The sequence below is a fragment of the Vanacampus margaritifer genome, chromosome 19 (assembly GCF_051991255.1).
Source record: "Vanacampus margaritifer isolate UIUO_Vmar chromosome 19, RoL_Vmar_1.0, whole genome shotgun sequence".
In the NCBI taxonomy this organism is placed as follows: domain Eukaryota; kingdom Metazoa; phylum Chordata; class Actinopteri; order Syngnathiformes; family Syngnathidae; genus Vanacampus; species Vanacampus margaritifer.
Genome location: NC_135450.1, coordinates 14,206,169 through 14,233,370, shown reverse-complemented (window position 1 = coordinate 14,233,370; position 27,202 = coordinate 14,206,169). Strand labels below are relative to the sequence as shown.

The following is a 27,202-nucleotide window of genomic DNA, read 5'->3' as shown; positions in this document are numbered from 1 at the left end:
ATTAGCATAGCCCATTTGAAACCATCAACAACTGTTACTTTAACATTAACATGGCAATAACTAGAGCTGCGCAATTCATTCCATTTCAATCGTGATCACACTTTAGACTGCTACGATTAAATTAACCGGATCGTCTGCCATATTTATTTAAAATGTGGACTTTCCTGCACATCAAGCACTTGAGATGCTAAGGTATTTAGTCAGTCATAAATTATCTACATTTTAAATCATGATTGTAAAAGGATGACCTATTCATTTTGCACTGAAAACGGTAGTATGGACTTAGGAGGAAGACAATGCTTATTTAGACATTCAGACGCTGTGCCCACACATGAAAGACAAATGCTTCCTTTCATGTGCAAAACAAAACTACAGTAAATCATATGATGCAGGAAATGCGGCCAGTCTACCAGTCGCCTCATTTTTTATTTATTTTTTTTAAACCTCAAGTCCCCTTGAATTTTTTGATGCCAACTTTGCTTGGCCCTGGTTCCGAGGAGGGGAAGGAGTACTGAGAACAGGACGGCAGTTCAGATGACCAGCATGCTGCTAAAAGCCAGAAACAACTGTGAAGATTTAAATCTTTAAAATGCACTTTCATCCTGAATTCTTAAGTCGAGTATCAATGCCAGTCACTGAGCTGTTTCCTTATCATTTGCACGATCATGACTCAGTAGTTTCACTCGGCACCGTTTCTGCAAGCCGTTGTTGGCTCCTTGCCCCGGCCTTTTCTGAGCAGCGCTCAGGGGATTGAAACTGCGCTTTAACCAAGTGAAAGCTGCTCTTGTGAACAGGTTCAGCTTGTCTGACAAACTTCAATCACATTTGACGTTGAAATGCAAAAAAATGCATTACAGTAAAGATGTCAGATTTGGATTCTAAACTTGAGGCAAGAAATCTGTTCTTTTTTGGAGTGAGGAGACAGTGAGAGAGCGGCCCCGCCCTCACGTAGCCGTAATGGCGGAGGAGTTTATCCCGAGGGCTAATTCGTTGTGACCTTGTGCTCTTTCACCTGACACGCAACTGAGCGTGCAGAGTCAACAAGAGGGGATAAACAACTTAGCAGGGGGGGGGGGGGGGGGGGGGCAGCTGATGGGATTTCAGCAAGGGAGGCTGAAAGAAATGTGCCGGACAATCTTAAAAGTGTTCCAAGTTCAATCACGAGGACAAAGGCACAGGTCATTTTGTCGTAACTAAATTGACAACATTAAGACTTTGAAGGTTCAAGTTGAACTCTGGTCTGGATCAGGATGAAAACCAAAGGCTGAATTGGGAATTGCAGATATGACGTAACCGCAAGACAATGGGGGACTTTCAACATATTTGTAATGATGTGTGCAATGCAAGTGATAAAGTCAATATGCCGGAGCAATGATCCAACACCCCAAGGACAATCACCGACAACATTCTTTGCACGAGCAGATTGAATAAGATGTCAATGTCAAGACATATTAAGTATATTCGCCGTGCAACTGATTAATAACGCAGTCAATGCATTCTTTAATTCAGTCATTATAGGTGATACGCGCACCAGCCGTCAATCAAGTTTCAATACCGCTTGTCCTCATTAGGATCACGTGTCATGATTAATACTGTTTTGTACAATAAGAAATTAACAAGATAATAAACTTCAAGGAGGGCGGCATGTTTGACGAAGCGCGAGTAGAAGGTCCTCTGCGGCCACAGCGCTCAATTGAACTGTCAGTCGTGTCCCTCACAATTCAAAGTCTGGATTTTTAAGCCTGTTTTGTAAAAAAAAAAAAAATGATGGTTGTGAACTGCAAATGTACCAGGCAGATTCATTAAGGCCCATTGGGGCTGCCTTTGAAAAGAAGTCGGACAGCTATCGTGAAGCAACTGAAGAGCAGCTAGCTAGCGGCTAGCCATTAGCCGCTAACGCCGGCCAGCGAGCAAGATAAGGTATTACGGTCACATAAAAACTTGAACAATGTGAAAACAGACCAGATTCATGTGTTGCTTTATTTATTTTTTATTTTTTATTATTATTATTATTATTATTATTATTTTTTTTTTTTTTTTTTTTTTTTTTTTTTTTTTTAAAATCGCTGAAAATTTGTGAATACGCCCGGAGTTGCTCCCCATACTCGCGAGTGCATTTAGATTTTTCCACGCCAATTTTATTCGCCATGGGCCCCAAAGAAAGACAACAGTGCAAGTGGCAGCGAAGAAAAACATACTGTGCTACGAACCACAGAGGAATTAGGAAGGAGATAGGAGTGGATTCATAGTTACATCCATCCTACACAAAAGCAAACTAGTTTAGTTTTTGTTTTCTATGATTGATGTGCTACATTTTGAGTCAAACAAGTACAATAGCTATTATCAACAAAGCGGCTTGTCACTTAAAACAAGAAGGCGTTGTACTTGTCCAACAAGCCTAAAATATGTCATTGTCTTTGAGCAAATGAAACTCTAAACCAACTTTGCTCTCTCAGTGAGCGTGTAGAGTCACAAAGGCAGCAACTTGGAATGTTGAAACACCGATTGAGGCTGGATGAAGTCGGAGCTACAGTTTTGACACCAAACTAGCCATCGTTATCTTATTTGCATAGAAGAGAAGGCCAAAACACAACATGGCATCCCTCTAGTTTATCTTTCTTACAGCTGTGCAGCTCCCACTTTCTTGTGCATATATGCTCAAGGTTTGTACATCCTCCTCCTGCCATCTCCGAGCCCAAATCATTCTTTTCCACAGCGCCACGTGACCCAGATAGTTAAAAGGCCGACACCTTCTTGTTACATTTGACGGCGACAACCCCACAGCTACCGCTTGGCCGGGGAACCTGCCGCGGGATTTTTTTTTTTTGTGCCGAGCTTTAATTACTCACTGCGCACGCACGTGCAGGAAGAGGCCACAGTGTGTGCGAGCAGATACTGCGCGTTTCTGGGAAAAATGCCTCGGCCCGCCCATGTGAACCGGGAAACATTTCCACTGAAGTTCAGAGCAAGATAAACAGTAGTGGGGTGGGGGGTGGTGGGGGGGATGGCGGTTATAACTACTGAGTTTGTATAGCCAGCAAAATAATGTTCTGAAGTGACTGTTATAGTATTGTTGCATTCAATGTGCCGCTAATATTTTATTTAGTGATACTTACAGTACTATATTGGCACTTTGGCCAGTTTAGAGCGAGATCAATTGCTCAACAGCTATGAATTAATAATGAAGCCAGTAAATCATAAATTAGATAACAATAATGCAAATATGCGGCTTTATCATGCCAACTCGTCATGTTTCATAAAATATGTAAAATGACCATAGATTAAATGTTGTGACCTTCATGTTAAAGGGGAAGTCAACCTTAAACATTTTGTGACAATAATATGTGACCTCACTAGTCTAAACATGACATTCTGATTAATATGACATTTGTGGAATATGAGTTATAAGGCATATCCATCTCAGGGGGGCGGCCATTTTGCCACTTGCTGTCGACTGACGACGACATCACAGTTCCTCAGGGCTCAGACAACACCCAATCACAGCTCACCTGTTTTCTGAAGCTGAGCTGTGATTGGCTGTTACCTGAGACCTGAGCAACTGTGATGTCATCTTCAGTCGACAGCAAGTTGAAAAATGTCCTCCTTCTGATATTGATGAAAACGGTTGGATTTTGCTGCTTAACTCATATTCCATAAACAAAAGAATGAAAATAAATTCAGGACTTTATTGTGAAAACAAACAAACAACGCAATATTTAGACTAATGGGGCTGCATAAAACATTATTGTCAAGAATAGTTTTTTGGGTTGACTTCCCCTTTAACTACACAAAACAATATGCCTTTAAAATGTATGAGAAGCGTAATTGCACATCCACTACAGTAGGTGGCAGTGGCGCTCTCCTTGTCAGAGAGTGTGCACGGAGTATTAGCTCCTCTTTAGAGGCGCACTTACAACAATTTTATAGATGAATGATATTCGCGGCAGAGAGCTGCAAGTAAAGAAAATAATTTATTTTGGGTGGGGCGTAACAAAAATAATAATTGAGAAGCACACACACACACACACACACACACAAAACAGTTTGCTAGCGTGAGTTATGCGACTCCCACAACACTTCAAAAGCACAATCACACGGTGAACTTTTGCATGACTGATTTTCACATGCGTTCAAGCGCGAGTCAACAACATGATCTAAAGGAGTGAGTGAGAGCTGCAGCCTCAAGTAGTGGCATGCAAAGCAGACCGCTGAGCCCGGAAGCAACATGTCCTGCAGGCCTCCACTTTCCCGGAAATAAGTGATGCAGGTGTGTGACCTTTGACACTTTCGATTGGTCATGGAGCGCATTCCAGCAGCATGTAGTCATGAGGCGCGACATTCCCTTGCACCAAACATTCAAAATCACCATAGCAGCGGAATGCAAACTTCCGTCCTTACCTGCATTGTAGAATTTGTCCAGGACAGTCGTCTCTCCAAAGTCCAGCTTCCCGAAGTGGACGGTCTCCAGTTTGCTGCCAACTGTCTCACAAGCGTTCTTAAGGCATTGCAAGGCCACGCACTCGGCGTTGTTCTGCTGGTTGGGCTCATTGTTGAACACGTAGGCGACACTCACCGGCCTGCTTTTACACGACTTCTCCGTGGACAGCAGACCACCGCCGTCCATAGCACAGGTCCCGGAAGCGTGGCCGACGTGCCCCCCGCCGCCCGCCACCACGTTATCCTGCCAGAAAGTCCCGGCCGCTGGAACCGCAACCCCCGAGGCTCCGGCAGCACCTCCGCGGGCGGTGCCGGCGCCGGTGCCGGTGCTCTCCCCGCCGACATCAGCCGCTCTGGCGGGGCAAGCCCCGAAGCAAGGCACGGGCAAGGAAATGCCCTCCTGCTCTTGACTCATCTCCAGTGTCTCTCCGGTGTCCTTTAGCGCGTGGATTGAGAGTTATGAGAGGAGCAGTGCGGCCGCGGGGTCTCCATGGAGAGAACCCGCGCGAGGTACACCTGCGCTGGCACGACGAGCAAGTCTCGCGTGGGTTTATTTAACACGCGTCAACTAGCCGCAAGGCAAAGTCATGCTGCAAACGTTGCAGCCTGCGTCCTCTCAAAAACAACAAGGAGCGGAAAAACAGGCATCTCCGTGCATTCCTTCCTGCTGCTGACAAGATCCACAAGAGTTGTGCAGAGCTGCGACTGCAAACGAGACTCGACGTCAAAAGTCGTGCACCAAGTAGACCTTCGCGCACAATACAGTACAGTAGTCGAACCGTGCCCCAGTCTCTACTGTTTATCTTCTGTTCCGTCTACTTGCAGCGAGGTGGGCGGAGCTAACGACAGGAAGCCTCGTGGGTGTGGGCGGAGACACGGTAACCACGTGTGAGGCTCTCGAGAGGCAAAGCGCAACTGGATCGGTCGCCATAGCAACGCGTCGCCAAACTCAGCCAGGCCAACTGCCAAGTGAAAGGAATATTGATAATTTAGCAACTTATTAGGATACAAACATTTGTAAAAACTAGCTAAATTATTTTAACTATTATGTTAAAATATAAAAAAAAATAATTCAGGCACATATTTTAGTACTGTTTTGATGATAATTAAATTATTTAATTTAAAAAGTTGAAGGTATATGTATTTTCTTTTTTTTTTTTTTTTTTTACCAATACTTCTTGTTTATTACTCTTGGAGAAATAACAAAATTGACTAGATATTAAGAAACAATGATGAAAAATAAATATAAACGATAAATATACTTCAATTAATCAATTAGGGTGGGGGACTAAATTAAGGCAACAAATAAATTATATGCTTATTTACTAAAGGTTTTATTTTTATTTAATTACTTTAACCTGCGGGCCATATGAGCACTCCCAAATTGCGCTATATTGGTCACCTTTTAACTCTATTTTATAACAACTAAATTGTTGGATGAGCAATGACTCGATGCACTTTGTCTTGATCATTTGAAATGTGTAAATTAGTGTTTAACCGGTTCTGTCAGCTATTTATTTTCATTCCTGTTTCGGGGGCGACATCTGGTGGTAAATCTATGCTATTACAGTAGAAAACAATATGCCAATGTATGTCAATGCCTTACAAAAACAGCACAAAACAAAAATGTTTCCCTAGTTTGATGAGTCGTTGACATGTAATAGACTAAGGAGCTACAATTATAAGGTCATATTCTCTATGGCCTTTTGGGGGGCATACAAGCATGCTGCTTCTTTTTGGAGAACAGCATGGCTACACAGGTCAAATGTACCTTTCGCCATCTAGTGGGAAAACATTTAGTTACGCTGCCTTTCATGTCGCTGGCATGCATAAATTGGTGTAGGCTAAATGACTCGTAATTTGGGGAGATTTTAAGTGAATTGGATAATGAATAAATCTCTTAAAATATACTCCCTCATTTTGAGTTGTTTTGAACACACACTCTTTCCATAACGACATTGAACAGTTGGAATATGCTGTCCACCCTGTCATTGTGGAGTAACTGCCCCCCCCCCAAAAAATGGATACCTGCCTTAACATGTCCACCTGCTGTCATAGTGAAACATCAACTGATATAATAACCTTTCAGATGAGAAACTCATTTGTGAAACAGGACACAGTCAGCTAACTGAATCACGTTGCTAAATAAAAGTCCAACACGTTATCATTAAATGCTAACATGAGACACAAATGTCCACCCTGTCAGCAAACTCACAAAGTCATACTAAAAAACAAACAAACAATATGTATATAATTATTTTTTTGAGTGTTATGTCAGAAGGTCAGAATCAAGTTCCCCGGTTCCAGCAGATCACTTTCCTACCACTAGATGTCACTCAATAACAGTACATCGATTCTTCCCCTCCATAAAGTGCCGCACTTTAGACTGCTGCGTAAAAAAGTCACACCCAAAACGTCCACAAGACCTTGTGATCATGCTCATGTCTTCTCCCGGTGTACCAGTGGCACAATCACACATAATACTAGAATTTGTGTTCTGCCTCCCATTCACATTCAAATTCAAATTACGAGATGTGGTTCACATTTGATCTGAAATCAAATATTATGACCCAACATAATGAAAATACATACTTAAAAAATGAAACACTGACAGACAGGAGGGGGTGAAAAAAACCCACCAGCAAGCTTGATTAATTAATTGCAAGTATTGCCTGCCCTGACAATAATACATAATACTTTCCACCTCTTGGAACCTGTGGGTTTCGGTGTCGTTAAGCATCCACAGTCAAGTCTGTGCTGCAGCCTGCAAATAAAGCCACCCACCATGAAATGGTCATTCAGCTCTAAAATGGAGAGAATCGCTCACATGACAAAAGGAGTTCACTTAGTTGGGCGGTGCAGGTAAGCGATAGACACTTTGAGGCACAGACTTATTGCGTCCCTCTGCCGACGTCCACACAAACATTAGAGAGGGGTGGGGGGGGGGAACAAAATTACAGAAATCTGCTAAGTTTGACAAATGGCAGGCGTTAGCTTTGCCACTAGCTATTAGCCCGCAATGATTAATAAGTGAGAAAATAATTGCACTTCATTGAGATTGATGACGCCCCATTTAACCTCCCCGCTCGTCGCAGGGTGCGCCACCGAGCATCGAGATGAGCATCGAGATGAGCATCGAGATGAGCCTCGGACACGCAGTCACGCTGCTGCTGCGCCGGCCTCCAACACAAACACACACACACACACACACACACACACACACAATTTTTTAATGATCCTACAGGGCATTTTTCAAACGCCTCGCAGCGCTCTGATCATAAGTTCATTGTTAGTAAGTGAAAAACAATGATCTGAGCTCTAGGAGGCCTCTGGGAATCCCCCTCCACCAATATAGAAGCATTTAAGTCACACACCGAGGGGAATCGATGCCAGTGGCGCCGCCATTAACTCCAAAGCTAACGAGTTTGCGAGTTTGGGTTTCTTATTGGACTCGCGTGTGCCTCGCGACAGAGAATTTCGGCCATTTAAAACATGTGTAAACTACAGAATGCAATTTCTGAAGACATTGCGTGTGAAGGCTAAGAGGCGTGATGAAAAATTGTGCAATTATTTGGAATGATATCGAATGATGTGGAATGATACACGATGGCCTGGACGGAGCAGAACATGTTGAAGTTGGAATGGCTTGAATCTGTCAAAAAATGTAGAATTTAGAAGGGGGAAAAAACAAAAGAAAAGGTAATTTTTGGCATTTATTTTGATTTTAATAAAGTTGAACAGCTTAAAGTTGGAACAGTCTGAATCGGTAAAAAAAAATGTGGGAATAGGAAAAATATATATATATTTTTTGTAATTTTGTAATTTATTTGTTGGTATTTTAATAATAAAAATTGGGAAATTTTAGCATTTGAATTAAATGTGCTAAATGATTTGGATTTGATAAAGGAACCATTTGAATCCGTTAAGTTTATTGTGCCATTGCGAAATAACAGTTAATTTTTGGTGGAAAATTTTTTAACTTTGAATTTCTGGAATGAAAAAAATACCAAAAATACACCTTTTTGGAGTAGGTTGAAATTGGAATTATGTGAATCAGTGAATAAATGTAGAAATAAATGTCGATTGTAGATTTTTTTTTTTTGGGGGGGGGGGGGGGGGATTTTTGGGTCAAAATTAAGAAAATTACTGTGAAAATGTGAAATTTTTGTTTGGTATGTGGGAAATTTTGGAATGTTGAACATCCTTTTCAAGGTCACCTAATGACTGAATGTTTTGAATTTTAAATGGAATGATGAAAATGTATAATGTTGAATATGCCATTGGGAATTAATGGTGACATTTTTAAAATTTTGGAAAACCACAAATTTTGTGAATGAGGAAAATAGAGGCAACAAAATTGTTGAATTTGGAATAGTGAGAATCGGTCAAAAAATGTGGAAGAAGTAGCAGCGTCAAAAAGGTGCGAGGAATAAAATAGTGAATATACAGTAATCATAAAGTTGAAGGTGTAGAATAACATTGGTGCGAAGGCTTCAGCTTGCTGCTTTCTCAGGTTAAAAGGCGAACAAAGCCGGCGTGATGAGCGGCGTCGCGCCTCTCAATCTGCAAAGAGACGTGGCCAAGGTTATTAAAGAAGGATGTCGCGGTGCAAGATGGCCGCCGTTGTGACCAGAGGCGCTGCGCAGAGATAAATGGTTGACCCAGCCTGGTGTCAGGTTAGGATTGATGCCACTATCAGCACCACTGCTTTCCCAATGATTTTCTCAAATCTCTGATAGAGTGTGTTATCTAGTTACTGGCATGAGGGCAACGGCCTGCAGGCACCAGAGAAGGTCAATCTATGAGGACAATCTTTGTTGGACTAAATGAGAAAAAAGACCTCACAAAAAAGAATAAAAAGCAGCTGCTAGGTCTCTGGGATAAGATAAGCCAAATTACTTCTCTTTAGTAGGATAGGCCTGGGGGACAAACATTTAAAAAAAAAAAGTGAGGCAGCTGTTTTTGCTCTCTAACTTCAGTGTTGTAGATTTCACCTGGATGCTTCCTTGAACTAATGTTGACGCAGTGGTAGGAGCCCCTTGAGGAACGGGCCACCTCATCCGCATTCACCTAATCAATTGGCTCAACGGGAGAATTTCCAGAATAGATCACACGGTGTAAACAACCTCCATCAACATCTTTTGAAAAAGAGTTTGACTAATAGCTTCTAATTTGGCCGTTGAGGTCCTGATCAATAATCGCGTGCCGATAATGATGGAGGGGCGTGCGAGCGAGGGGAAATGATTCTGCTCATTGTCCGAGAAAAATGAAGGTGCGGACATCACCTCGGGGGTGCCGGAAGATGTCCACAGGTGCTCGTGTGACGCGGGAGTCGATGGACGCGAAGACAAATGATTTACACGTGCGTGCTAGGAAGCAGGGAGGCAAAAGGAGTGCAGGAAGCGCCAAAGTATATATACAGTATATATATAAAATAAAAAAAGAGGAAAATGTAAAAACGCAAACAAGGCACTTTGGAATGCCCAAAAATAAACAATAAACAAATGCCTCTCACAAAAAAAAATAAAAAAAAATTCAAAGTAACAAACCAAAACGAGGACTAAACAAACCACTCCAGGGAAACATGACGACGAAAGCAACAGAAACAGAAATGAACTGACAAAGACAGAAAGAAACTGGGAAACACCGGGGGGGGGGAGTAAAAAATTCAGTTGCACTGTGCAAATATTGTAGACGTGGTCTGACGAGACCAAGTGGAAACAAAAACCCAATGAGAAAGACCAAAAAGTTACACAAGGAAAAACATGACATAGCAAACTCCGTCTAATCAAATCAACACAGACATGCCTTTTTTTTTTTTTTTTTTTATGTTTCTGTCCAAAACAAGATCTCAACAGATTCACTCTGCCTGTCACCGCTATTTACTCACTAACTGATCAAATGTCACCCTTATCACAGGAAATCATTAGAGGCCATTCAGGAGCAATGAGATCTTACTAACTGACACAGTTAAGAGACTTGAACACAACGCAGGCCTTTCTTTGCACTGCCTGTTTTTCTTCCAAAGTTTTTCTTTCTTTTTTTTTGTTGGGGTGGGGGCGGGGGGGGGCACTAAAACAGTTTGAACATTGCGCTCTAAGTGGATTGGGTTCCTGTCAGAGCTGAACGCTTGGACATTGATAAATTTCCTCCTGTGTGGGATCAATAACTCTCACCTCTCAGCCCTGGGCTCCGTCCGAGTGGGACGTCATAATTACTCTGTCAGACTGAATGCCTGTCTGCGTAAAGAGTGGTGACTGCGTAGGTGAATGAGAGTGTGTGTGTGTGTGTGTACCAGAGTCACTGCAATGTGTGTATAAAGCAGCTTATGTTATGATGCGGCAATATTTGACAGAATGTGCGCATGGAGATTTATGGATGACCCGCGCGCGTGCATGCGCGCTCGCTCGGCCCGGCTGATGATTTGTGGGCTGATCCCGACACGTGATTGGCAGTGAATGACAGCCCGCCGACCCGCCTCCTCCCTTCTCCTCCCACGGCGCTTTGCGAGTTGTCATTTTCACCAATCGGCGAACAGATCTGACAGCTGCCCTGGCGCGCAAACACACGCACATGCGCGTGCCCCGGCACCTTACAACAAAATTTCATCTAATAGAAACCTGTTAAGTCAAATACCCATGTGGAGTCTACAAATTAAAATTGGACATTTCCAGGCAAAAATGTACTTCTATGAAGTTGCACAAAGAGTTTTAAATGGTTCTTTAAATTAAAAATGTACGGGAGTGTGGAACTGCCCATGTGGATTAAACCGTTTTTACTGGGCATTATGGAGACGACGGAGAAGCCATGCTACATGCTAAGCTAATCTATGATGGAGCGCGTTTAACACCGGAATTAAGAGCTTGGGTGACAAGAGTACAGTTTTCACAGACATCCGGCTAGAAACGAATTAAAAAACCAAGCCAACCTTAAACATTTCTTGTCAATAATATGTTATGTGTGACCTCACTAGTATAAACATGACATTCTGATTTAGTATTACATTTTTGGAATATGAGTTACAAAGCAAAATGTATCCATCTCAGGGGGCGGCCATTTTGCCACTTGCTGTCGACTGAAGATGACATCACAGTTGCTCAGGGCTCAGGCAACGACCAATCAAAGCTCACTTATTTTCTGAAGCTGAGCTGTGAATGGTTACCTGAGACCGGAGCAACTAACTGGACAAGGTGCGGTCTGACGAGACCAGTTGGAAACAAAAACCTAATAAGCAGGACCAAAAAGGTACGCAAGGAAAAACATGACAAAGCAAAGACATCTTCTGATATTGATAAAAACTGAGGTCTGTAAAAAAAAAAAAGTTCTTCATTACATTACAGGAGATCGTATTATTATTATTTTGTAATTAATTTAGCTTAGCTTGTTAGACAAGAAAATACAGTTTGCTGTTATACAGAATGTGAATTTAAGAAATTAAAAAGAATTTTTTTCTATTTAAAAAGAATGGTGAATTTAAGAGATAAAAATGATTCTATAAAAAAAAAGAAAAACAATTGTTTGTTTGATTTCTATCATTATATTGTCATAATTTTAGCGTTTCATAAACCCTTGCTTCAGGTTCCTAGATTAACCTAAAAAAAAAATATTCCACAAAATTAGGAAGTTGCTCTTTAAGTAAAAAAAAATTATATCTCCAAATGATCTACACCTACTCCGAATGCATTTGTGTGTGTGTGTGTGGGGGGGGGCACCATGTGGCGGTGCGGTTAGTTAAAGAGACAGCCTGTGGAATTAAAAGTGAACGAAGCGAGGACAAGCGTCCCCCCTCATAAAGCCGCCGCAATAATAACAATAATCCGCACGGCAATAATAACCTCAGCGCTCATTTAGACATCAATACTAATCACGCTCATTTGGAGGACAATAATAACAATCAGGCTCATTTAAAGTGCGGCTTCTCCACAGAGAGCTCCAAGCGCCTTTGGGCTTTGGCTGGTGCTTAACCTAATGATAATAGTTATGATTCATGGCTCAACTCTCCTGCTTGCATGTTCCTGCGCACCGCATCGACACGGTTGCGTTTGGGGCGGGGAGGAGGCGGGGCTCCACTTTGACACATTAACCTCTTGGTTTAATAAATCATTTCCGATCAGACGCTACATTTCCTTTGGAAAGATTAGCATCGTCGCGTGTGATAGAAGAGGGTGCAGGTTAATGTCACCTGAATGTACTCCTCTTCTCAGTCTGTCACACTTCGACGCGGTCATCTTCAAGACATAAAAACATTCCATTCTCTGTCTGTGATTTGACGTAACTTTTGTAGCTCGTCCTATCTGGCCTCCTCAGCTTTGAACTCTTTGCTCGGTGGCTTTTCTGAAAAATAATTCCAATGGTCCGGCACTGATTTGCTATAAAAAAAAAGTCAGGACAGAAGATCGGTTCTGCGCCGCTTGGAAAGATCAAAAGCTCCACTTGACGGAGCGGGACGCTATCACCGAGCTCTCATTTCACCCGCAGACGAGTGTGAAATGACTTCATCTGCTGAGTGGACTCGCATAAGACCGCCATGATACCGTAGCGTGCGTTGACCCTTCTTGTCCTCTCACTCGCTCGCTGCGCATTGGCACCGACATGCCACTAGATTTCTTTCAGTCATAATATTACAAAAAACATTTTTTTACATTTGAATACATTTCTAAGCATGTTGAGCTTTCATGGGGTGACGTGAAAACCTTTTGCTGGTCGCAATTAAAAATCCCCCAAAATAAACTCACATGCTAATGTTTGCTTACCTGATTGTGTGTGCTAGCTTGCGCTGCAGTATTTTACTCCACATTCTCTTTGCCGCGCTGGTCCATTTTCTTCTCCTCTTTTTTACTGTGGCCAACAATGAATCAGTTAATAATTGTACTTGTGCCCAAAAAAATGCCATAGCCCAAAAAATGAAAAGCCCCAATATGATCATAATGGTAAATGGATTCTACTAATAGCACTTTATATACGCCATATGCCGTCCAAAGCGCTTTAACCAATATTTACTTTTTAGTTAAAAATAACTTACCTTGAGTATCCCTTGCCGTAGACCAGGGATAGGGAACCTTCCCTGTTTTCCACGTCTCCCTCCTCCAACACAGCTGACTCAAATGACCAGCGAATCAGCAAGTTCTGTAGAAGCCTGATAACGATCTTGTTCATGAATCAGGTGTGTTGGTAGAGGGAGGCATGGAAAACAGGCAGGATAGTGGCTCTCGAGGACCAATGGTAGTTTTTTTTTTTTCACTTTTGGTAACGTTTTAAACCTATCCGCGACGTGTCTTTCGTACTAGCTAGCTAGCGCTAAGCTAACCTAGGACGGTTGGGTGGTTGCGGACAACGGATGACATATGCCGAATCGTATTCATCGTCTGTCGAAGGAGGAAGGGAATATGTACTGACGGTGAGCTTGGTGGGTGGAGCAAGAAAATCCGGGTGGCCCGCCAGGCCTATAAAGCACTGGGGGAAACCCTGGCAACATTAACCTTAGTGGCCCATTTGCCACACTTCTAAAGATTTATGGAAATAGGGCATGCCATTTTTGTTTCAAAACATAATTGGGTCATTCTTGGGTCAAACTGAAGCTGCACATAAAATTGTGTGGGGAAAAAAAAGACTTACGCACAATTAATTTGTTTTTAGCTACTCATCCAATTTCACTCACCTGGCATTTTGATTTCGGTGAATAATAACATAAGCCTCATCTCGGCAGCTTGCATGCAGCAGTTAATTGCCTCTTTCTGTAAAGGACAAAAATGTGTATGCTAATTAGACAAGAGGAAACTTTAAGCGCAGGCCTGCAGTAGCTTTGCAGTGCACATTGTTACCACTCGCACTTCAGCCCTTCAAGAGGAAAACGAAGAACGGGGAGAAAAAGAAAAAAAAAAAACACATCAATGTGCTCAAAACTTCTGAGCCTGAACCACTTGAATAATTTAGCAGAAAATATTCTAAATCAGCTTGATTATTTCAGCAATAACAAACCGCTTTCAACACCATGTAGCAAAGCTTCACGGCGTCGCCGCTAATGGAGATCGCAGCACGCTCGGCGGGCACACGCGGACGCCACATAAGCCGGCACGAGCGCGGGGGGGGGGGGGGGGTGGGGGGGTGTTGAAGAAGGGAAGCATAACGAGATAACAAGCGTCGACTTATCGCAAGAATTTCTTCATCTCCTTTCATCCCTGCTCTTAATTTCCTCCTTCATTAAAGGAGGAGTCCGACACAGTTGCCAGGATGTAAAACCGCGCGGCGACCGAGTCTGCGTCGTCGTCGTCCTCCTCTCTCCCCTCAACCTCCCGTTTAACTGTTTAAGCTGATGACAGAGAATATTGCACGTTGAAAGGCCCCACACACACACGCGCAACCGCACACACACACACACAAACACACACAAGCGCACTGTTGCCCAGAGCGAAAGGCCCCAGGCAGTCTCTTTCCCACTAGCCAAGGGCGATCATGCTGCTTCTATGATACTTTAACTGTGGGATGTCAGGGAACATTAGGCCTTTTAAAACGCATCTCTACAGACACGCGCACATGCACGCACGCACGCACACACACGTCTTCAGTTTCCTTCAAGGCCAGAATACTTTGCGCAAGCGTTGGGAGAAGCTAACTTTGTTGAGCAGTAGTTTATTGTAAATTAGGGGTATCAAAATTAGAGCGTTCATTTGGAGTTATTTTAAAGTTCCTTTAACGCCACAATTTTTTTTAAATTAATGACCGGTCGCAACGCAGCAGACGCGACCACGTCAAAATTAATAACAATGCATATATTTGTGGAGACTGGGGGTCAAAGTTGTATTTTACAATTTTTAAAAATGTGCAGAATTTCACAAGTTACTTCATGTTAAAGATGAGATAGCTTTGAAAAGAAACATGCGCTGAGCTGTCACCAATGTCTTACAAATGCAATTATGCCATCTAGTGGCAGAAAAATGACCTCAACACAAATCAATATCACAATTGTTTTTTTACAGTACACTACATCTTTTTAATTTTAACTTAATTTTATGAATTATTATGAAATTACTGTATCAGTGACTAAAAGATACAGCCATATTTTCCACTTATGTTAACAAGAGTATGAAAACTGATAAACTATAAAAAAAAAAAAAAGTATTGTACATTTAGAACAGATATGAAATTTGCGATTAATCGTGAGCTAACTATTGAAGTGAGGCGATTAATTATAATTACACCCCTATTTTAAATAAATATTTCTTTTTTTGGGTGCAAATAATTACAATTACACACTGAAAATATTCCTATTATGATCTTATTGGAGATAAAGCTGAAATTTCTTAACACAAATCAGTGCAAAGTTTTGCCAAATTTTAAAATATAATTTCAGTGGTTGTCGTTGCGCCCTCTAGTAGACAAAATTAGCAATAACAGTTCATTGGACTGAAAAACTGTGGTTTGTGTTCCGTCCTCACGTGCCACGATGGATCCCCTGATGGGCCGGTTGTGGCCCGCAGGCCATATGTTTGACATCACCCTCTTTTAAGTTGTTTTGAAAAGTCAGACTTGAAGGCAGCTAAATTGAAAGCAGTGGCGACATACCAAGTTGCTGACATGTATCCAGCAGGAAATCCATATTACTCTCGCCCCGCCTTTGGATTTATTTCCTGTCTGGACCATCTAAAATAAAATAAAAAATGACGTCGAAACTATGTTGAAGTGACTCTGGCTTGTCTTTCCGTTGCAGTTATTTGAAGTGTGTGACTCCTCATTTCTGAAGGTTCTGACAAATACACGGAAAAACGTTTCAGACTTTTAATAATAAAACTTCTAATATCAGGATTAAGGGGGCCCTGGATAGAAGTATTTCCTGGATCCTTGCAATAAGTCCTGCTTTGGTGAAGGAGAACATATTAAGAGCAGAGCAGGGGAATTTGCAGAGGCTCTTCACAGATATTAGTATTTAATGAATTGCACATTTTCCTGGTGCTTTAAAATGTTCCCGAATGTGGGAAGTCTGTTTAGATAAGATGCTTATTAACTCGTCATATATTTTTTTGTAGTGGGCCTTGAGTGAGGGCTTACCCCAGTTAATCCACCTCTTAATATATGATGTCAATTACAGAATGCAACCCTATGCTGTACACACACATAAAAAAATCATTATAACAGTACGCAACTGTGCCATTAGGGGTGGGAATCTTTGAATGTCTCACGATTCGATTCAATTCCGATTTTTGGGTCTGCGATTCAATTCAGAATTTATTTTCGATTAAGAACGATTTTTGATTCAAAATGATTTGATTGACAATGATTTTTGCTTCAATCTATAGATGTGCAAGGAATCGTAATGATCTACTCCAGTCTGACTCGCTAATGCTAATTAGCGCGCTACTCATGGCACTTTTATCTCTCAAAAGAAGGGCTCCTCCACACTGCAAAAAAACGACTTTTATTGGAATAACTTGATCGTGACTTTTTCCTTCTACTCTCTAATGTGGCTACAACTTAACAGTGTATTAGACTCCGTGGAACCACACTGCCCCTAAGTGGCCAAATTGGGTACAACATGAACAGCGCTCCAAATAAAGGCAACACAGTATAAGATAATTTAAATAAAATAAAATTTGGGACATTGAAAATCGATTCTGAATCGTACTAAATGAGAATCACGGTTCTTATGAGAATATAGAAATTTTTGGTACACCCCTACTGTACATCATCTGGAATGACTGTTACAAGACGAACAATTTAAATTAAATGCATAAATATTGGTTATGGAAAATATGGTTTAAAATCTATGAAATTTCGAATCGATGTTTACACACTTAATTTTCTCTCTTGAGCAAGGCAATTTTAATCACATTTACATTTTTAGTGAAAAAAGATTGTATTCTTATGAAAATCTAAAACTGTAATGAAATTAAATTCAGTAACTAACTGCATAACATGGCTTCCAATAACTAGCTGTTTGACAGAAACAATAAAAGAGCAAAAAGTTTATTTGAACACACACACACACACACACACACACACACACACAGGGTAGGTCCATTGGGTTTGTGTTTGGCTGTGGGCCCACACGGTGTTAATTGGATAATGAGGTACAAATGACAATGACAAATCCCTGGTGCCATGACCACAATAAGGTGCTGCTGCCTAAGTTTAATATCAGGCGCCTTAACGTAATACGGTTTGCTCGGGTGCACATACACACACACCAGACGCACTTAACACAACCTCATTTGACCTCGCTCTAAGTATTTGTTCTCAAATGTAATCATTGAGATTACGAGGTCTCCCGTCTCCATGGAGATGAGACGTCACATTACAATTGCGGGGACGTATTTGTGTCCCAACAACATAACGAACACCTGGAACACGCAGCTCAGGTGCGGCAATAAGTGGCGACAAGTTATTATCCACAATAACAAATTATAAAAGGAAATGTACTGTTAGACTAGCTTCAGTTTTTCTACTACTACTCTTCTGGTTTCTCAGGGTGCCCTGTAGCACTCTGCTGCCACCCACGGGCCAGTTTCAGTACTACAACAAACACATGCAATCATATCGAACATTCTACATCTTCTTTCAGTGTCTTAAACTGCTGAATGATTGTTTTCCAAAAAATAGAATTAGAAACATTTCTTGTCATTCCAAAGTAGTAGAACTAAATTCATACGCCTTCCATTTTCACCTTCTTCCACCTTCTTCTTTTTCTCTCACCGGGCCATAACAGGGCGGATGATGGGCAATAATTCATCAGAGCGCGGGTTGCCTCAGACACGGCCACATTAATTGGATGTCCATATTAAATGGAAAACGAGAGCTGCGCTGAGGGGAAAAGTGGATGACTGACTCTCTCGGCTGCGATTGACCTATTGGGGAAGAGACGCTGCCCTTTTCCGCAGCGCTCTCCCTCACCCAGTTTTCTCTGCTCCCGTCAGTCTGATGGATATCAAAGCATTCATTTTCTGACCCCTCACCTGGAAGCAGATTAAGCACTCTGATTCAATAGGGCTGTTAATGGGGGCGCCAAAAGTTTATGAGGATTCCTGGAAAAGGCCAGGGAAATTAGATTGTAAGCTAACAGATTTATTGCTCTGTTTCAACACATTGTAAAAAGATTATAGGACCTGGAGGCAGGTTGGAGGGACAAGGGCCGTATGCGGCGTGTCTATCGGTGTGAAGGGGAGCAGTGTGGGGAGGGGGGAGGAGTTGCGCTCTCATATATTCCAGATAGTCGACACTGACAGGGCAAAGACAAGCATGTCACTGGGCCCGTGCTGGCTTGTAACCTGAAGGATGTTTAGACAGCTCGCCGAGCGCCACCGCCAATTGGGATGTGACCCCGGGTCTTCTTTTCCACGCTAACATCTTGCATTTGTGTGCATGCTATTGTGGTAATTGGCATTATTATGAAATCCAAAAGTCAGTCTCCACAAAAATAATGTTCAGTTTGGATCAATATGTGTTAGGAATTAATATAACACTGTGTTGATTTTTGTGGTCGTGCGGAATGGAAAAAAATATTTAGGATGAACCACTGAGAATAATTTAGTTTAGAGCAGTCAAAATTAATCGATTAATCGACTAGTAATCGATAATCAAATTAACCGACAACTATTTTAATAACCGAGTAATCGTTTAGAACCATTTTTTTTTAATTTAATTTTGTCCAAATCCTCTTATTTTAGCATATCAGCAGTAAATGTTCACTGTTTTCTGTAGTCCTTCATGAAAGAAGATTGGTTATCATGTGTGTTTAATTCAAATGAGACATTGACAAACATCTGTTTTTACTTTGGAAAACAATGACCAAACCGGTAACTTAGTACAACATCAATCAATCCATTTTTTATTATTTTTTAATCACTATAAAAATATGAAGTACAAAATAACCACCAATCACTGGTTATTAAACAGTAATGAAGTAAAAAAAAAAAAGCTTTTGTAATACACTATAATGCAAAATTAAAATGACTAAGGCATGATCAAGTCATATTCAAACGAAATTCGCAATATTTTGGATTTTATTGACGTGAGCCTATGCAGAGGCAACGTTGGCAGCCGGCTTCAATCCATAAATACAAAATATTGTCACTTTCATTCTACTATTTTCAGAACATGATTTGGGCATGAGTAGAGATGTACACAAACTTTGATAACAATCAATCACTGTTTTTGAGTTGTTTTTTTTTATAGACTGCTGTTTTGTAGGCTGCTGTAAATGACTCTTTTTTTTCTTACTTTCCAAAGGAAGGTCATGAAATGCGTCAGTTAGGAATAGTATCTACATTAATACTTTATGACTCCATACAGTATATTTTTTAATAGCAAATCAGACCGGCAAACAAGTCAAAAATGGACCTGCTCAAAATGGCTGCCATTAAATGTCATTATTTTGATATTAATCGGCTTAAACCTTTGTAGAAATTATGTCACACCAACCGTGAAGTTTACATGTGCGGGGTCGTATTTGTGTTTGGCAACGTGTCCGCTTCATAATGTAGTTCCACTGCTTGGCGCTTGTTTATATTCGGGACACGTGTTATTTAAAGACCTGGGAGCTGTTTTGAAATTTAAAAAATACATTACAATACATTTTAAATGTAGATAAATCTCAAGGCAAAACACAGAACAAAAATCTCACAGTCTAGTGGAATAGCAATTAATTGCGCTGCCTGTTACGATGATCAATAATTGTTTTGTTTTTGTTTGTTCTCATCAGACCGTGGCAAAACAGGATTGATATATGACGCCGGTGTACCAATAGGATGCTAATCCTAGCCAGGCGTATTCTTTTCGCCTCACCGCTATTCTATCGACATCATCTAGTTGACAATATTTATCCGCTCTATCCTGACATCTTGCAAAAAATGTCCTGCGAGTTGAAAGAGTTGGCAGTCATGACGAAGTGCTGAGTCCGCAGACAGCGATATACCTCGAGTGTTTGCAAAGTGAAACTCCGACGGGTAGCGGAACATGGGGGCATGGCGCGCCCGAGTTTAGATTGACTCGCCGGGGTTGAAGTGTCTCCGTAGGCTAAGCTGCGGAGTTTGGGTTCAAGCCTCCGCGCTGTTGGGATGCACACCAGCGCTTTGGGGGCCCTTTCTCGCGTAAATTAATTTACATTTGGAGGATTTTCCAAAAGATGCCGGCTTCCTGCCGAGCCCGGCGAGATCAAAGTGTCTGCTTGCGCGTGTTGCCTGATGTTTGATGTTTGCGTTGAGTGTGAATGTTGCTGACTTGTGGTTCTGTCTCCCCGCACAGCGGGTGCTGCTTTTTCCCGCCTTTCACATTATGCCCCCCCCCCACCCCCAAATCCGACAAATAACTTATTTTTTTTCCAGCGTGGATTCAGATTCCAATTGCTGACATCTTCGTAATCCTCCCTACCTGCCTAACAAGCTCTCCATGGCGGATGATGACTGGTACAGGAGAAGTTCAAATACATGCTCCGAGTGAAACTATTTATGTGCTGTCATGAAAATCCAATGTTTAGCTTCTGATTTGACACGGGGGATGCTGCTTGCATTTCGAATCACATTTTTGGAATGATCAGTTGTTTTATTTTGCATTAAAGTGCACATATTGCAAATAATATCTCTCCGCTTACCATCTCATGTCTCGTCATCCCCAAACCAGATGATCTGTCGCAGTACCAAGAATGACCTGTGAGAGGCAGCATGGCATCCTGATTGCTAAAAAAAAGACAAAAAGGAAGAATGGTGAGTTATGTTTGAAGTAATAGAAGCTTGGCTTTTTATATAAATGAATAAATAAATTCTATATATATAAAAAAACAATTTTTATTGATCTGTGTGTGTTAACTAACATTGATGCCGAGTCGTGATTATCCACATTTCCCATCTTGTGAGTGAGACAAGTGTTTGTGTGTTTATGCTCTATCCAAGCGCTGATATTCAGCTGACCTCAAAGCTAACAATCTCCCCCCTTCCACGTCTACTGTCCCCTCTCCTCTCCCTCCTGCCTCACCCCCTCCCTCTCTCGTACCTGGGGCAAAGTCTTATGTAAAACACATTTATTTTTAATGGATTTTTTAATGAATTTTTTAGCTGCCTATTAATAATGCCATTAGTGGCGGCAGAGCGGCATCAGACAGCAGCTCAGCCTGCTAATCCTGCCCCCCAGCCCTGGCAAACGCCGCTAATCCAGGCCCCTGCTTCTACTCCAAGTAGGCCTCACACAATCGCACACATATAGCACGCTTGTGCAAACACACACTGTACGTACGGGTGTGTGTCTTCATTGGCACACACCACCTCTTCTTTTGCATTTGCTTTTAATCCCTCTGTCACTCTTTCTACCCCCCCCCCCCCCCCTCCCACCTTATTCTCCCCCCCCTCTCTCTTCATCTTCACATCTCTCCTCAAACGTCTTTCTTCTTCTTCTACTTCTCCCCTGGGCACCAAGCAGGCCTGGCCTTGGTGCTTGACTCCTCACGGAGGCTCCTTACCTGGGGGCCCTGAGCGTGCGCAAACACACACACACACACACACACACACACACACACAAACCACACTCACATCTGTGGATTGTGCAAAAAAAAAAAAAAATCCAGTGTACGGCGGGGCAAAGTCAGGAGCCGCCTAATAGAATTTGAGCCTGGCTCAGAGAGCACAGCAGAAAAGCTGTTAATTACTGCTGGTTTTAATGCTAATTAAATGTTTCAATTAATGGCGCCGTTTGTTGCCAAAACGTGCGCGGCTAATTGGCGGACGGCAATAAAGGTGTGTGAAGGCAATAAAGAAAGACACAAAGAGAGAAAGGGAGCGCGCTACCTCCAAGATGTGCCAGGAGCCTGGAGCAGTGCAGCATGGGAAATTGCATTCATGAGGTAGAAAAAAGGCCTGGAACAGATTCAATACAGCTGTTTTCCATAAAAATGTTCATGGCCTCCATCAAATAGAGTGTCTGTCTGGGCTGTGCTGGTGGTGTATACTCTGTAAATACTAATGAGGGCACCCAGGGAACAATACAAACAGACAGAGAGCGTTTTAATCAACACAGGATGGCTTTTTTTTTTTTCTTCCTGTGAGAAATCCATTTTATGAGCTAAACAAAACTTAAAATAGAAACATATGCTATGACACCAAACATAAGAGTTTTTTTTTTTTTTTTAAGGTTTCAAGTGATTAGAAATTACTGTGCAAAGGAATTTCCAAAGTCTCATTACAAAACTGTTGACAAAGTATTTAAACTTGTGCCTGATTACTGCAGTGAAAATGATCATGTGCGGTATGTATACTTTGGAATAGGCTAATTTGGGATGAAGTGATTATTTTCCAATTTACTGTCAACAGAAAGTGCTTGAGCTTGTAAAAATAAATAAATAAATGAATAAACTGCCGACTGAAAATGACCAATCATGGACATTTTGCGAACGTCACATGACCAAACTCGGAAAACATAACCATTGATTGGTCGTTCCCTGAGCAACTGTCGTGTCCCTTGAAAAAAAAAGAGAACATTAACATTATCATAATGTGTTAAACTAACACATACCATTTAATTATTTTAGGAGTAGGAAAGGAGTGAAATTATCAGTTTACGACACTTAAATCAAACACAAAAGAAAATTATGTTTTTTTTTATCAGTGAACTTTTGGAAATGTTCTACTTTTCCATCATTAAACCTTCATTAATTTTTAACTAAAAATATATAACGAAACTGTAAAGTGAAAAAGACACAACACAACACAGATAAGTGTCGTGAACAAGCCAAATTTTAATGAATAAAAAAAAGTTGCCAAGTACCTGTATAAGAAATCACGCTTCAAAATGATGAAAGCAAGCAAGGTAGCAGCTATTAGTTAGCTAGCTCCCACTAGCGAGCTAACGGTGTCCATTTTGCCACCACACCACCTGAGTCCACTCAGAGACACTGCAGAACAAATAACACAAAACACATAACATTTCAGTGAAGAAGCTTTAAAAAAAAAAGAGAAAAGGAAAAAAAAGTAGCTTCCTAACAAAATGCAGGCTGTAGTAATAGAAAGTTATTATCACCAAGTAGCTCTGAAATGTAAAAAATAGCTATGGTTTAAAAATCAGAAACAAATCAAGACAATGGGCCTTTAAGTCGCATGTTAACCACAATAATACACGTACAAGTAAAAAGTATTCTAACCTCTAGTGTAATGTTAATCTCAAGAAACAAAAAACATTACCATACCCTTAGTAAATGACCTTACAGAATGCAGTTAGCCACTTAGCACTAGCGGGCTAGCTTGAGTAGCTAGCCTCTACTGAAAGTGCTTTAAAGTTGTGAGGTATGATGATGCCAGTTTTACACAACAATATATTGTGTTAAGACCACAAAAAAACTATTAAAATAAAAAAAAAGTACAAGTAAAAAGTATTCTAACCACTAATGTAATGTTAATGTCAAGAAACAAACAACGAGCATCACCTTACCTTGAGTCAGTGACTTTCCGTAATGCAGCTAACCGTCACCTAGCGCTAACAGGCTAGCATGAGAAGCTAACTTTACAGCCTAAAGGTGTGTGAAAGTTGAGGTTCCAAATTTTGCCCCTCTAAAGTGAAAAGTGCGATGCCAGTCCTAACGAGTTTTGCATTCTATTCTTAATATTAACTTTAAAAGAAGCTCATCCACTCACTTTATTTTTGATGAACTTTGGAGACTTTCACGATCTGACCGTGGCTGCTGCCTTTTAGCCTCGTCAGTTGGCACAACAGGAGAGGGAAGAAGGGAGGAAGGAGGAGAAAAATTCTCTTCCGTATGTCAGAGAGGTGATCAAGTTTGTCTTTAAAAGTGTTTCTTTGCCCTGCATTTACTTTCCAAGTTGGTATTCTAATAAGAGATCCAGTCAACCCTTTCAGATGGATTGGCCGACCGGTACTGTTCATCCTAGTCAAAGTTTAACTTGTGAACAAGCAAACATATCACACAGGCAGACATCCCCTTGTATTCAATAGGTGTTTGTTTTTTTTCTTCACAATATTTGGCTTGTTAGGTTCAAATTTGGGCTGGCTGGTTGTCTCATTAAAAGTTGAGTCAGCGCTTGAAAAATTGAACTTTTTTGCAGTTGCCAGAAGTTTTAGTGTTCACTCTTTTTACTGACAACAATCTGTTATGTAGAAAACCACAAATTGGAACCTAGTGACATTTGAATAAGTGCTTTGTGAGTAAGTACGCGAATGGTTGTGTGTGTGTGTGTGTGCGTGTGTTGCACCTGACTTCCAAAATCCAAAGATTTTAGGGAAGTTTGTGCATTTCCCAGTGGTTCTTTGGGAAGATTGTATATAATATTCATATGTACATTGTTGTCTTTATTTAAATTAATTTGTCATTGTTTTTTTTTTTTATATGTATCAAAAGTACTAGTATTACTTTGTATTTGTACTCAAGAGATAGTACACGCCTGGGAAAAAAAGTGCTATCGAACGTCCCTACTTCAAATCGTTACATTAGTGTTGGGTACATTTCATTAAGGATTTTAGCGCATCCAGGAAATGAACACGAGTCAGCGTCAGGTGTGTGTGTGTGTGTGTGTTAGAGAGAGAGTGTGTTAAAAACCTCATGTGTATGTGCGTGTGGGGGTCCCGAGGCTTTGGGGATAAGGATGTGAAATTCCAGATCAGCGTTTCAGTGCTGAAGCCCCGTAGGCCGCTGTCAATCCTGCTGACACACACATACACTGACACCCACACACGCTCACACTCTCTCTGAGTTTCCGGCCCGTATTAGCATAATTAAGTCATTTGTTGTGGTTTCGCATGATAAAATCATTGAATTATTCAATGCCAACAATATCACAGGATAGATAAACCTGTGTGTTTATGTGCGTGTCACTGTGCAGCTCATCATCACCCACGGTGCTCGCAATCGCACACAATCTGTTGCTCGCGTAAACGTTAGCTCGTGTTTGTTTTTGGCTTTTATTTTGACTTTTTTTAATCTCATTTTTTATTTGTATTTTTACTTTTTTTATATATGGATATATTCCCATTTATATAATTTTATTTTTATTTATTATATTTTTATATATGTTTTTATTTTCACTTTTATTTATTTATTTAGTCATTTATTTCGTTTTAATTTTGGCAGTTTTGGTCCTCCATATACCACAAGATTCAAACTAAACTAAACTAGACAGCCAGATTGGATTTTGCAAATTATTACAGTTATGAACCATAACGATTCTGGAACAAAAGTTTCACGGTCTGATGAGACCAAAATTGAAGCTCTACCAAAGTGAGGTAAAGGCTAAAGTGAAGGAGGCTTAGGCTAGATCCAGAAGTTCATACAGAGAATATGCGCACATTCTAAAAAGTAAAAATAAGTCATGACCCTGTGCATGTAATCTGAAGTTCATGAACTTTAAATGTGAGGTAAATTCAGTCCGTAAAAAGGAGATCTAACCCGCTTGTATTTCTCTCTGATCTCCTCTCGGCATCAATGAAGTCCAAATCTTGACATCAAATTGCAGCCGTCCAATCAGATGTGCCGGTTAACCGATGGTGGTGGAAACACAAACGCACACACCCACACAGAACTTCACACTCACACAACAAATGGAAAAAAAAAAAAAAAAAAAAAAACACTGTTGTGAGCTGCCACTTTAAGGAAACAGCAACAATAAAGGGGAAAAAAAAAAGTTTAGCGGCAAAAACTAATAATTGCAAAGCAGCCAATTAAATTGTGCGGGTGAGATGAAACCACTCATATTTCCCCTGGTAATTTCATGCTCTAAACTCGCTTCCGTGCGCACATAAAAAGAGCAGAGAAAATATAATTTCAGAAGCTGACAGAACTCATTGTTCGTGGAATTTTAAATTCAAAAAAGTTAATAAAGGCGAGTGTGAGACGAAGGGAATTTGCATTTCTCAGATTAACAGCATGTAGAGCAGCGGCGGCGCGCGCAGCCTCGGGTCATCATTTAAGAAACCTTTGCATATTTTATTTAAGAGTGGCCCGGTTTGGAGCGTAATAAGACAGACAGATAATGATTAGAAGGTCGGGCCTGCGGGGCACAACCGGGCCGGGCGCTGCAACGCTCGACTACCCGACACACACATCCGTACACAAAGCACAAGCAAGCCGGCGCTGGCTCCTCTAATTGGCTCCTGATGGTTTATGAAATGTTTTCCAAAGGTTTTGAAATTGTTGTTGCTTTTATTGCTTTCATTATTTTAATGGAGGTTCCAGACTCTGAGTAGCAGTTTAGCTCAAAGCCACCGAGTTTTGCTAACATGCTTCTTTTTAATCAACGCAAACCCGGTTGGGAGATGTTGGACCGGGCTACAATGCTAATAGCCTGCAGGGACGACTGTCATTCTATAGGTTAGCTAAGCTAACTTAGCTTCAGTGCAAGACATGCTAGTATCTTGATAAGTAATATTTAAGTAGGAATTTCATTCACATATTTTCCACTATTTCAGTGTTAAATTACAGCGACTTTAATTTAATTACCAGGTTAAAAGATGAGATGTTTTTTGTTTGTGGTTAGCATCTTCAGTTGGTTAGCAGCCACTCATTTCAAACAAAATGTAATCAGAAACAAATTGCTAAAGCTTAGCAACTGTACAGGAAAGTGTAAACACGGCATTCTGATTAATATCACATTTGTGGAATATGAAATAAGCAGTAAAATGTCCCCGTTTTTATCCATGTCAGGGGGCGGGCATTTTTGGGGGGAGGGAGGGGGGCTCAACTGACTTGCATTTTTATGCCGATTGTATCAAAAATTGACAAGCTGATTCTGATTTTAGTGATGCTCTGTGAATTTGATTTGATCATTTGCATCATCCTTGAAAA

The 27,202-nt window shown here is 41.1% G+C and overlaps 1 protein-coding gene across 3 annotated transcripts in view; it reads right to left on the bottom strand.

Annotated features, from left to right (window-relative positions):
* Nucleotides 1-27,202, bottom strand: part of map3k5 (mitogen-activated protein kinase kinase kinase 5) — a 79,209-nt gene that overhangs the window by 31,852 nt on the left and 20,155 nt on the right. Inside the window, exons 2-6 of one of the 3 annotated variants that reach the window (XM_077551877.1) lie at nt 23,179-23,305; nt 22,203-22,271; nt 21,017-21,101; nt 14,096-14,171; nt 13,191-13,275 (exon numbers count right to left, since the gene is read on the bottom strand). Coding sequence is in view for 2 of the 3 variants with exons in the window: in XM_077551875.1 (XP_077408001.1) it covers nt 4,399-4,852 (454 nt within the window). In the remaining variant the exon portion in view is untranslated. Of the gene's footprint in view, nt 1-4,398; nt 5,382-13,190; nt 13,276-14,095; nt 14,172-21,016; nt 21,102-22,202; nt 22,272-23,178; nt 23,306-27,202 lie in introns of those variants that run through there. The other 2 variants (XM_077551875.1, XM_077551876.1) reach the window with 2 other exon arrangements.